This window comes from Betta splendens, chromosome 17 (genome assembly GCF_900634795.4).
Source record: "Betta splendens chromosome 17, fBetSpl5.4, whole genome shotgun sequence".
NCBI lineage: Eukaryota > Metazoa > Chordata > Actinopteri > Anabantiformes > Osphronemidae > Betta > Betta splendens.
In genome coordinates, this window is record NC_040897.2 from 13031286 (window position 1) to 13044671 (window position 13386).

Consider the following 13386-nt stretch of genomic DNA (forward strand, 5'->3'; position numbering starts at 1 on the left):
GTTTCTATTGGTCGTGATTATTGGGCAATGTTGAAAACGAGGGCTCCTCACGATATCTATTATACTATACGCTCCAAAAACAAGTTGTAGTTTATTTCATTTAGACATTTTCCTCCATCTAGAAACAAGTGAATAAGATGATAAAGGGGACCTAAAGCTTTATATTTGCATATCCCAGATTAATGGGTAAAAATAAAACAGATTGTCACAGATTGTCATGTTACAGGTTTTACAGACAGAGAAAAGCAGATCTAAACAAACCAAAGTCATCATCTCTACTGTGGCCTCCCGCGCCTTCCCCTACTTGGATTACATTGCTATAATTGCTTGTAAGTTGCCTGCATTTTTTTTACAGATGAAATATGACAGAGTCCAGATGTGTTTCAGTGATGTGGAATTGGAGACAGAGGCAGCATGTATTCACAGGGCGGGGGGGGGGGGGGGGGCAGCAATAACAGAGCTTAGTGCTGATGCTCCTGGGAGTTGACTGCGAATATATGACCCAGAAATGTGTTTTGTTTATGGCATAAATTAGTGCAGGGAACAGAGGAAACGCCAGTGTTCGTGCCGCAGTCGGAGTCGGGGCGTTCGCGGACATGGGGAATAATCCAGGGGGCTTTAAAGAGCCGTCTTTAATCCTCGGCGTTAAGGTCTGGAGCCGCTTTCACCACGAAGCCTGAGCTCGTGCAATACGGCGACATAAAGGCACACAACAGATGTCTGCGAGCTCCTGTCTTAAACCTGTTACATGACGTTCACTAAATATGCAGGATTTCCAAGAGAGAAGGGCTGAAATGCGACTGAACAATGATGTGAAACGTGTTAAATACATAACTCAAAAACAGTGCTCAGACGATGGGTGGAGCCCGAGGTATGAATATGGATGTGAATATTATATAATGTGCCGTGACACTGAGCCAGTGGATCCGTCCGTACTCATGTCATCATCTACTGTAAGTGCCTCCCTCCCGGCGGCGCTTGATTCCAATCAACAATCAGCGAGGGAACGCCCTCGCGCTACAACGACTTCCAGACGCTCATCTGGTTTCACTCCGACGGCCACGAAACGAGGCCCGTGACTCGCGCGAGCTCTCGCTCCAGCGGCTCCTTGCTGGAGTCGGCCGACGACAACCCGGGAGCAAAACTGCTGCAGAGCACGCGGCCTAAAGATCTCACCCTCACACTTAATCATTTCCTATGGACTCATCCCCAGGTAATTAAAGCCACCTACGCCGCAGTGATGAATTAGTGGTGCAGTAGCGATTCAGTGTTACAGTGAAAGAACTGTGCACGTGAACGGATGAAGTCGGAGGCAGAGGCTCCGCACGTCGTCTTTTAGGGGAGCATTTCAGTCCACGCTGCTGCAGTAATTCAATTATTTAATTTATTCCCCGGGGACCGTATCAACCACCCCTCACGGCTGTTTCAGACGCGCCTGCGTCGCCCCGAACGCAGCCCTCGTCGTGCTCCTCTGTCAGAAAATGGACCTTCCCTCGCACGTCCAGGCGTCTGAGGCGGCAGAAATAGTTCCACGGCGTCTCTTATTCTGAAATCTCAGCCGCTGCAGAAGCCGTTTCCTTTGTGCCGCAGCTCCCTTTGCTTGGCGTACTGTCTGTCTTCCTGTAATGCGCCGGTCAACAACCCGACCTATTCAAATAATGGACACGTCCAACAGAGAGTAACACTTCATCCTTTCATTGCCAGCTCTCCCCATGTCAAACTGTGGGTTTAAGACCCTCCTCAGAAGTCACGCTGCTGAGTGATGAACGGCCACTCGCATCCGTCCCCTATTTGCGGCTAATGAGATGCGCGACGGCGCGACTGATGCGGGTCACGGAGACGTATGGGCGCCATCGCCGCGTCCGCGTCTGGTTCCGACTGGTGACCTTGTTCCATTCCCACAGTATAAATGGCAACCGGAGACCTGAGCACAAATAGAGGCCAGCATTAGCTCACACATCATCAGCTGCTGATGCTAATGGGAGTCCACGGATAAAATATGGCGCTAATGGAAGATGAGGAACTCGGACAACTCCTAAAAGTTTCAACGGAGCGGTACCAGGAGTTGAGCCCATTCTCTGAATGTGCTTATGAAGTGGATCACGAAAAGCATGAGGCAGCGCGTGCATTATCTGAAGCGGAGACGGTAATTACAGTTCTGCACATCAAACGCTTGGCGCGTGGTAAAGTGCGGGGTCAGGGATCCTGCGGGCGGAGCTGCCGCAAAGACGCGGCCCCTCCACTCTTTTAGCTCCGCGGACGCATTCCGCGAGGCGAGTTGCGCAACCGCGGCTGATTATCGGGGCTCGGCAAGGCGCGAGCTCGGCGGGATCACAGCGCGGAAGCCTCCTTTGATCTCCCGCGCTAAATAATATAGGTCATCCCTTCGGGGAGAGGCCACAAAACCACCGCGCACGGCTCCTCATCGTCCTGCGTGTTTTCTCTGAGACGCGGGGATTTTTTAACATGTGAAATACTGCATCTGTCACTTCCTATTCTGCCGCTCGTACGTGGAGCCTGTTCAGATTGGGTATCCATGGTAACCGTTTTATAATGCCTCACGGAACACCTCAGAAGAGGTTCCTTTTTATCTCTGCCGGAGGGCTGTACGGGAGGTGGGGATCAAACGAGAGGGCAAGAGTGACGGCTGACGGACGTCCCTGCAAACGTGCGACTCGACGCGCGCCGAGCCGAGCCGAGCCAGGGGGGGGGGGGGGGGGGTGGGGGGGGGGGGGGGGGGGGGGGTGGGGGGACGAAGGGAAAGGGCTCGTGTCCAACGGCTGTGGGAAATGTGATGACATCAGAACAAACGAACAATTGTGTCGAATAAATCGAAAGCGCGTTACTCGGCGAGACGCTCTGGCTCTGACGTTCGCCGAACGTCCGGCCATGTGGAAGGCAGCAGGCGCGAGCGTGACGGGAGACGGGCGCGCGGCCAGCGGGGTCGTCTGCAGGGGCGAGCCGGAGCCCACGCGGGAGCCGACGGGGCCAATCAGGGCCGGAGCTCGGGCCTCATCCGCGCGTGCTGATCAGCCCGGGTCGAGAGGGGGGGCGTCGTCGCCATGGATACCGCAGCGGGCACGTGACGCTACCTGTGCAGGTAAATCGAGCGGAAGGAACGCGGCGGCGCGACCTTGGGTTGCGTCAGCGCTTCTCAGCGCCGTCAAAAGCGGCGGAGGACGATGATGGCGGACACCGAAGAGGAGGAAAGGTCCCCACGAGTATAAATGCATGAAAACGTAGGAACACAGCGTCTCAAACCTGTAGTCTGCGGCACAAGAAGGCATTCATCACCTGAGCACCATCCTATAATTGGATTTTAGGCTAATGTTGCCAGTTTGTCTTGTTCACGGCTCCACTCCCGTTTCTATTTTCAGTTTTGTAACACATATGGTGTTGCCTCAACTTTTCGTGTCAGGTCATTGCGGCGCGTGGCGACGGGAGAGCGACGAGCGGCGCTCCCCGGAGCGTCGGCGGCGGCGGGCGCTCCTTCATCACGCCGAAAGGCGCGCGCGCGTCCCCGGAGTGACACAGAAACGCCGGCGCGTGACGGATCCGCGCGACTGCGGGGACAAAGGGCTCGGTTCTAATTTATCGACGGTGTCGTCCCGCAGCGCAGCGTTTCTCGGGGTCCACGTTCAATGTGACGACGTTCCCCGCGGTGCTGAAACACGCCCCCCCCCCCACGTCCGGACCTAACACGGCCACTTTTGACCGCTTTTATCCCCAGCATCTTTGAGGTCGTCCATCTTTTCACATGCTAATGTTTTAATCAACACCACCCAATGAATGAAGCCGTCACGGGTCTCACACTCATTTACCTTATCAGGCGAATTAACCTTTACTGCTGCAAGGACAATGGAAAATCCCCACTGTCCCCGTGTGTGTGTTCAGAAGTAATTTTCCTTCCAGAAGCTGAACGTTATGAAGGAAACTCCAGTCTGAGCCACGAGGGGACTGTAATAAAACAAGATTATTAATCACAGCTCTGACCGCTCACACTGATCCACAGCCTGTGCATCGTCCGTCAGATTTCATAGTTTGAACAATGACGTCCTGCAAAAAAGTAAATAGGTCAGAAATGAGATCGATAACCACGTGAAATCCACCGCTTAACGTCTATATATCACCTCATCAATTCTGAATAGGGGAAAACAAACAGGCCCGCGTTTTGCTGTGATTGGGATGAAAGTCTAATATTTACTCGCCTGCAGCTCGGCACCGGCTCCGCGGGGACACGCTGGCTTCTGTGGAGTCTGTCTGTCGCTCTCACACACGGCCTCAGCATCTGCTGCGTCTGCGTCTGAGCCCCGGCGACTCCCTGTCGACGCCTGCGTTCGCCTTCACTTCCATTCTCCCTCCGTCGTGCACCATTAACCCTTCGCCACGCGCTGCTAACGGCTAATTTAATCGATACACGGGAGTGGGAGAACACAGGTGTATGTGGGTTACAGTGCAGCCTGGGGTCAAAGGTTAAACACAGGCCTTAGTGTTGATAGATGGTCTCCCTGATGATGTGTGAACAATAACAGCTGGGAAAATGTAAACGATGCACAGTTCTAGTGCAGAAACACACAACAGCTCAGGATCGATGAGGTCATTCTGTAACGTCAGCAGATCACGACCTGAATTGATCCTCATTATTAACAGCGGTCTCTGATATCAGCGGAAGGAAGTCGTTCCCGCTGTAATGTCCTGTCAGACAGCGAGCTGTAGCACCAGACGGCGCCTCCGACAGCAGCTGAGAAACACTCACAGACAGAGAGGCCCGAGGACCGGCCCGCCGTCAAAGCGCGGCCGGAACAAAACGCTGACACGCGGGTCGGACGGCGCCATGCGACAGTTTGAGCCCCGCAGGTCCAGATGACGGACGGATGCGGCTGCGGAGACGGATCAGCGCGAGCGCGGGGATGGAGCCGGCGGAGCCGTGGGCTCAGAGCATCCTGTGCTCTCAGAACCGCTGTCTGAGGCGGTGCCGGTCGACGGCGTCTGCGTCAGAGCTCAAAAAGCAGGGGTTCGGCCTCAACGGAAGCAGCAGCTGGAGCGAGAACAGAGGGGGGTCCTCCCCCCGACAGCGCCCGGACCACCGGAGGCTCCTCGGGCTCCGGGAAGTGGGAAGCGCTTTGGGGAGGAGAACAACGGCGCTGGAGCGGCGCTGCCCGGTTCTGCCGGGTTCTGCTGAGCGTTGCGCGGCAGCGGGCCTCAGTCTGACACCAGAACAGCTGATGCCACAGCGTTCCACTGTTCACCAGACTGCGCCGTTCCTGGTCGGGCACAGGCTGTGCTGCCTCCATCTGGAGCGGAACACTCATATAATGGACCTTCAGTGATTTCTATGTCACGCTGAAGTTTCTTTTCATTGTTTTTCACCATCATCATCATCTTCATCAATGGCTGAGGCTCATTGTGGGAGGAAACAAGCACGGACACACTTGCCCGTTAGGTGGAGTTGGATGTGGTTCTGCAGCACGGCGGCCTCGGACGCCATCTTTTACAGAAACCCCGTTTGAACTCGTTCTCGCTGACGTCCCGCGCTGCTTGAACCCGTTTGAACCGGTTCACCGCACAATCAGCGCGGGCGCCATGTTTGACTGCACACATCCACTCATTTTAATACAGGGATGAAGGGCCCACTCCAGGTTGCCTCCCCGTCTCCCCCGTAGCCCCTCATTAGCACCCCCCACCCCCCACCCCGCGGTGACATCACCGTGACATCCACCTGCTCCGCTCTCGCCGCCTTTGTCCGCTCGATATAACGCGTCGGAAGACAGCGAGCGCGGCTCCCCGCCACGCCAGATCCATCCAGAACGCTATTACGCTGCCATGGCAACAGATGAAGACACGAAAGGCCTCTGTGGATGCGAGCGCCGCCGCTGCGCTCGTCTTCCGCGCGAGACTGACTGGCAGGAAAGCTCCGCGGGGCTGCTATGGCAACAGACTGATCATATGCAGAGAGGGGCTGTTGGCTGCCACGGCAACGTGGGGGCCACGTCGTCAGCTTCCCCCTGAGTTGTAGGAAATTAGACTGACTTTGATGAGGACTTGACCTCGAGCTCATTCCCAATACCAGTTTGCATATCGCGGATTTTAGACGGGCTGGAGATTGATTTGCTCCCACACACACACACACACACACACACACACACACACACACACACACACACACACACACACACACACAAAAAGCATTGCAATGTGCCAACACAACACAAACTAGGCTATTCACTTGCGAGTTGACGCTAAGCTTGCAACTTCTAAAATATGTAGCCTCAAACTACTGAAATATGCATGTCACGTCTGTGCCCCGGAACACGCTTCCTGCAGCCTTCCAACATCCAGCCTGAGCAGGAGCATTACCACCGCAGCAGACTCGCAGGGCTGACAATGCAATCACATCACACCGTCAGGGGAGAGGAACAATGTCAGGAGAGCGGAGACGTCTCACTCGCTCGCATCTCCCCTCCCTCCGCGCCAGAATGGAGGAAATATGAGATATGGATTTGTCTCGGATGCGAGCGCGCGACAGGGCGCTGTTTGTGCGTGGAGCTGGGCTCTTGATTGATTGCCCGCCTGCCCGCCCGCCCGCCCCTCCTCCCCGGCGAACGCCTGATGGAAGGGCGGCGAGTGAGAGCGAAAACGCGCCGAGTTACTGGGATTCGGCTCCCAACAGCTGCTGCGTGGCTCCCCGGAGGGACGAGCGAGGGCGCGGGGGGCGACCGCGGGCCCTTAAATGTCGAGGAAACGCCGCCAAAGCGGGTTGTGGTTCGTTAAAATATCAAATAAGTGCAGATGACTTTCTGGCTGTGGAGAGAGCAGAGGGCGAGCGAACAAGCAGAGAGAGAGAGAGAGAGAGGATAATCTGGAAGCAGGCTGTTGTGCTCCAGTTGCTTCAGATGCCCTTTGACCTTTGAGTGGATCGCCGTGTGTGTGTGCGTGTGCTCGGGGGCCGCCTGCCTGCAATTCAGCGAGCGTCTTAATTATGAGAAAACACGGCGCTTAATTTTTTCTCGGCAATTGCAGGCTGATTAATTATGCATTGGTTTATTCATTACATTGTTACAGCGCAAAATCTGGAGAAGAGGGAGGAAATCTCATCTCTACGAAAGAAAAAATACATGTGTGCACCAGTTTTGTGTCAACGAATTACACGTAAAAGTGCCGAATCACCATTGTTTTAAATAGACTTTCCATATTTGCTTTAGTCATTTCCAGCTCATTGTACAGATGACGTGACTCACGCTCGAACTGTATCCCCTTTCCTTCAAATCCCGAGTTCGGTGACTCAACTTAAAAGTGAGTGTGAGCTCCCAAAGAGGATTAGAGGTGAAGTGTGCATGCGGCAGAGTGCAGAGCTGCCTCCAGCTGCTGTGGAGCCGCTGCTGATGGGCTGAGGCTGTGGAGGAGCGCCGCCCGCTCCACGCCGCCCTCTGGCGGCCGCGCTGCGAACTGCAGCAACCCCGCTCCCCTCGGCTGCACCTCATCAACAATTCATCGCAGAACGTGACGCCTGCCATTTAGAGGAATCTGAAACTTGATTCTCATAGATTCCTATTCTCAGTGGAGGGATCCTGTGATTAGAGCATCTGTGCTTCTTTTCAATAACACATACAGCCACAAAAAACATTTGATTGGCGTCAGTGGTTCTGGGATATGAAGTTACCATTCATTCTGAGATACGGTTGACTGGGTCGCTGGCTGTGTTGTGCATAAACGGCTGCACGGCTCGGTCCCGGCGGTTCTGAACTTTAGCCGTGGGAACATCTGGTGTGGGACTCTGCCTGCAGCTGGAGCTGCCCCCCAGCCGCCTCGGCTTCGCTCGCTTCCTCGCTCCGACCCGCCCGCTCTCCATGTGTGAACAGAGGAATAATTTACCAGCAGCCTTGCAATGAAATATGAAACCATCCCTGGTGCCACAGAGCCTGCAGCCCGGACCAGCTGGAACATTCAGTAAAGGGAAAAGATGAGAGCTTGAAAGATGACGGGCCAAAGAGTCTTCCTCCTGTCCAACAGGAAGTCAGGACGGCGCTGATTCAGCCTGCAGAGACGAGAAGGGGCACACGTGCAGGGAGTTAGTAACCGCGGTTCTGGTACCGGATCGGTCTCTCAGTATGTGACACAGGGACAGATTCAAACTGGAGGTTACAACCTCTAAACACCGTCTCACTGACCTCTGTCCTCGCGTTTGTTACTGCAGTGGGTCACTGCGGCATCTGGTTCAACGACCAATAAAATGAAAGGAAATAATAACTGCTATAAACATAAGAGAGATAAATAATGTTAGTTATCATTTGCTTTGTAAATAATAAAGCAACAGCTGTTTGAATATTGTCAGTTTTCACCCACCAACTCATAAATAACAGCCAGAGCGTTCAAACCTGTAGATGTAGTAATTACATACAGTAACATAATAGTAATAATCCATTCCAGCTCACATGATGTTGGAGAAGGAGGCTGGGCAGCGAGTTCTAGGGCAGGAAGGGAAATGCTGGACTCCAGTGTGAGAGTCCACCTGAACAGACACAGGCTGTGTGTTTAATTCCCTCTGGGTCTCACGTGACAGAATTATGAGGCGGTAGGTCAGGAAAATACTCAGGGTCACCAGCAGGGGGAGCAAAACCCAAATCAATTAAGGTTTGCTACAGAGGCTTTAAAAGCTATTATTAATATAATAATTTATTCTATATTGTGTTTCAATATAGTAGAATCTTTGCAACTAGTACAGAATGTATGTATCTTTATAGGACATCCAGCAAATAACCACATGAATAAACCAATTATCAAATGACTCTCAATCCAATTTTTCTGAAAGATGAAACTGAGCGAATTAATTAATTAGTACTTAAAATGCCTCTCAGACAAACGAGCAGAGTGTGAGTTATCATCCAGTCGGGGTCCGAAGTTTATTCTTTCAAATTCATTCAACAATTATGCTTCGAAAAAAATATCATTGTAAAACTGTGCAGCTAAACACAAACGAATAACAGGCGGGAGTGAGCTTGTTATACCTGGTCCAACCAGCAGGTGGCGCCACAAGGCCACGTTTCAAGTCCCCACTCAGAAAAGAGGCAGCCTATGCACGTAATCAACGTTTATATTGTAGATACGTTCATATAATATTTGTCTTTACAACTGAATTTATCTGTCATAGCAGATGGCCAAAAAAAGCACACAATACAGTCAATAAACCAAACCTATAGAACATATGATTGTCACTTACTGGGAGTCACTAAAAAGTACATACTGTGAATAAATAATCTACAGAAATATGTACAATATGCACAACAAGAATTCAATGGAAGTGCAAATAAAGCTTTGGATCCCTGTACAGGAAAAAAGGTAAGCAGATGTAGACGGAGCCAGTCGTCCCCAAGTGTGAAGCAATAGCCTTTACAGGACATTTAGCAACATTTAGCTTCGAGCTCCTCCATTGAATGACTTTTAATAAAGAGTTAGCAAAAAAAAAAAAAAAAAAAAAAATCAGAATAAAATTAACACATTACATTATGTACAGCGCATCGCATTCCACAGAGTATTTAATGCTCGTCGTCCGATGAGGATCAAGGCAACAAACCACGGGAACTACAGGCGGCCGAGGGAGTGACACAGAAAAGAGGGGGTCCGGAGAGGAGGCGACTCGCCGAGCAGCAGATCCGCTCGTTGTGCTCCTGCCGCCTTCCTCCGCCGGCACCGACAACATGGAACACTGTAGAACTCAGGGGAGCTGCGTGTATGGGTTTCGTGCGCGCGCACCTCGCCCTCGGCGGCGCGCACAACGTCGCACAGCGCACACACGTGAGCTGCAGTGTCCCCAGCGCTCGGTCTCTGCTGGGCCCACTGGTTCCCAGTTAGCCAGAGTTCAAGTACTCCTGCGCCACTTCGTAGCAAAACTTGTACTGGTCCTAGGAGACAAGGGAGCAGAGGGAACAGTGAAGATGAGGTGGGAAACAGGAAGCAGTCGCCCCATTTACCTCCCCTCCCTCACCCCGTCCACCCCCCCGCGCTCCTGTGTGTAATTAGATTATACACGTTTATTTTGGACACAGGCTGAGCTGAAACGCTCTGAGACGGAGAACAGCGTGCACTTAAAACCACAAAGAAACATTTCATTTCAGAGCACTTTGTTTTGACTCGGTTTTGGACCTCATCCGTATAAAAGCATCTGTCAAGTGACTTAATGCGAACGTCGGCGTGGAACAAAAAACTGCCTGGTTTCCCTCACCAGCAGGTCCACCATGTTGGGTTTGTTGTTCCTCAGCGTTTTCACGGCGTGGAACACATCCACCGAGCGCTGGTGCTGCAGCATCTCGCACACGATGCTGATGGCACAAAACGTCCCGCTGCGGCCGCCTCCGTTCCTGCAGGCGCAGAGGAGGTGTGGAACATTTATGTTTTGAAACCTCTTTTAACAGTTTTGTGCATCTTCACATTCATCCTAACTCTGTGGGCCTGTGCCGGTCCATGCATTTAATACAAACAGATTCCGGACCGGAGGCTTTGCTGCAGTAAAGGCCCTCGGCCACTAGGTGGAGATGTTTCCTTCTTAATCCCAGCCTCCCTCGCTGACTTACAAGCAGTGGACCACGGTGCGTCCCTCGCCGCCGTCGTACTCCTCCTGCCACTTGTCCACCTGTCGGATCAGCTTGAGGAAGGAGCGCTTGGACATGGGCGTGTCCCGGTACATGGGCCACCCCAGGAACTGGAACTGCTGCACCATCCGGTAGCCGTCCTGGGGCTGCAGGCGAAGCACACGCGGGATGCCCCAGGTTAATACGCACAGTGGGCATTAAGCGCGTCTGCGCGTAGATGCATTAGACTGTACGGATGCGGCGCTGGGCTGTAAGCCTCCACCACGACAAGTAGGACAGGAGATGGATCAGGACACGGGAGACAGTGGGAGAGATCAAGGAGCAGATAGAGGGCTGATGGATGAGCACAGTCGCGTCTGGAGACAGATACTTAAGATACAGAGCGTCTGAATCACACTCAGACATAGAAATCAATAGCAGTTGTCAGTGATCATGTATGATTAGACTGTATTCGTGCTGCTGAAGTCTCCAAATATAACCGTGACGAGTGAGTGGCTGTGGGCAGACGGCCGGCGTAAGGAGCTTATGCAGGCGACTGCACGCCCTTTCTGCTCCACAGCGACGTCCAGCAGCCGTTAAAGGCTCAAGTCACCCAAATCATGAAGTGGACGAGTCACATTATTGTTGCTACTTCCTTTTAGATAATCAACATCTTCCACCGTCGGCAGCTGCAGGTTTCCTGCTTCCTCACGGTGACCGTAGAAACCCCTTGTAATTTAGGGTGAAACGCCCTCCGACAGCCGCGCGTTCTGCCCCACAGGTGTTGATTGACGGGGAGCTCGGCGGGTCCGGCCCGACCATAACGGCACGTGAGCATTTTCACAAGTTGTCTAATGGACGATCACGGGTTACACACAGTCACACACGTACCCGCGCCGCGTTGTAGATTCGGAATATCCGGCTAATGATGTCCTCCTCCAAGTCGGCGGAGACGAACTCCACCTGGATGGGGCCGTGGCGGTGGACGCCGTTCTCCGGCCAGTACTGTGGACACAGCTAAACAAAAGGAGGCAGGTACACACACACACACACACACACACACACACACACACACACACACACACACACACACACACACACACACACACACACACACACACACACACACACACACACACACACAGAAAAAAAAACAAAGAACACGGGCGATGGTCCATTAGTTTCAGAAGCCAAACTAAAAAGGGTTCAACTGTTCACACTTAGGAGCTGAGGACGTCATCTGAGCTTTGATTCAACTAATCCAACAGACATTTCGTTCTGTCATCCATTACGAGCAGAGAAAACGGCGAATAAAGGAATTAAGAATGAATCATTGATAGGAAGAGTTACTGACAGTCCTGGAAAGTACAGCCCCAGATCTAAAGCCCTGGTCGGCCTCATAAAAGCTGCAAAATCTCCCCTATTTCCGCTCCTCAGGAGAGAAAGCCCAGTTAAGAACACGCACCTGCGGAGCCTCAGCGCACTAAATCACACACAGCGCACACAGATGGACACGATCCACACACAAACACACACTTGGCCAACGTCACACAGCCACGAACAAACAAGGCAAAGACAGGCTACCTGAGATGAATGCAAATAGCAGGCCGGAACACACACACACACACACACACACACACACACACACACACACACACACACACACACACACACACACACACACACACACACACACACACACACACACACACACACACACACACACACACACACACACACACACACACACACACACACACACACACACAAATCTATCCTTGCGCTCCTTCTCCGGCACAGGAAAAATAAAGTACAAACACATATAGCGCGCGTGTGGCAGCTAAAGCACCGCTTTCTAGCTTCCTTTGAGAGCCTGTCAAAACTTGACAAATTCAACAGATGCAAAAACAAAGATGCTGATGGAGACGAAAGTGCAGCGGCAGCGGCAGCTCCCTCGCCTGCATCCGCAGCCCGCTCCCCTCCTCCCGTCCCACCTGTGCTGTTCCGTGGCTGGCTACAGTGAGAATATTGAATGAAAGGCCCTTTCTCTCTACCCAGTCAGCCAGTCAATCAGTCACCATGGGAGAGGGGATTTGGATGGGGAGAGCAGCCTGGCTTCAGGCTTTGATCCCCGGGTGTTATGACAGAGCCTCGGGCTGAGAAATCTGGAGAGTCTCTTCCACAGACCTGTCTCTCCATCTACCAGGGCTTTCATGGCAAGTCCTCTTCCACTCTGCAGCACCGGTTTCAAACATACTCCGTATACACCTATATATTTGTTTGCTATGCAGCTAGATCCCTGTTTTTGCTCCGGCTTCACGCTCGGAGACAACAAAAAGCGAAACCCGACTCTGAATCCAATTCCCACGCTGTCCTTCAGCGCGACTTTATTAGAAACAGACTTGATGAAAGGAGCCGGCTGCCGCTTCCTGTCTATTTGCTGTGTGTGTGTGTGTGTGTGTGTGTGTGTGTGTGTGTGTGTGCGTGCGCGCGTGCACGTATCAGGTCGGGTTTACCTGGGCCGGGTCCACGTCGTTGAGCATCACGATGGAGGTGCAGTGGTAGTCCAGCACCAGTCTCCAGAAGTCCTTGACGGTGTTGGGCAGCGGGTGCTGGGTCACTATGAATGCAGACGGCTGCTTGTAGCTCTGGCAGGCGGGAACACAGGCACAGATTACAATCCTGTCAGCGCCGGCGCCTCATGCATATTATGCACCGTTTAAGCTGAGCAAAAATGAATCTATTCACATCCTCCCGTTCTGACCCGTTGTTTTCTAATGGAGATTTCGTGTCAAGGAAGATTCTATTAAGATGCTGCACT

General features: G+C 52.6%; 1 protein-coding gene across 9 annotated transcripts in view; it reads right to left on the reverse strand.

The window, feature by feature from the left end:
* Positions 1-8871: 8871 nt before the first annotated feature.
* The window catches only part of LOC114843946 (receptor-type tyrosine-protein phosphatase mu-like), a 101918-nt gene continuing 97403 nt past the window's right edge, over positions 8872-13386 (reverse strand). For 8 of the 9 annotated variants that reach the window (XM_055503686.1, XM_055503685.1, XM_029130845.3 and 5 more), the window contains 5 exons: positions 13082-13213; positions 11457-11582; positions 10569-10732; positions 10220-10355; positions 8872-9899 (listed from right to left, as the gene is read on the reverse strand). In XM_055503686.1, coding sequence (XP_055359661.1) covers positions 9846-9899; positions 10220-10355; positions 10569-10732; positions 11457-11582; positions 13082-13213 — 612 coding nt within the window. In that variant the 3' untranslated portion in view covers positions 8872-9845. The remainder of the gene's footprint in view (positions 9900-10219; positions 10356-10568; positions 10733-11456; positions 11583-13081; positions 13214-13386) is intronic. The other variant, XM_055503687.1, reaches the window with a different exon arrangement.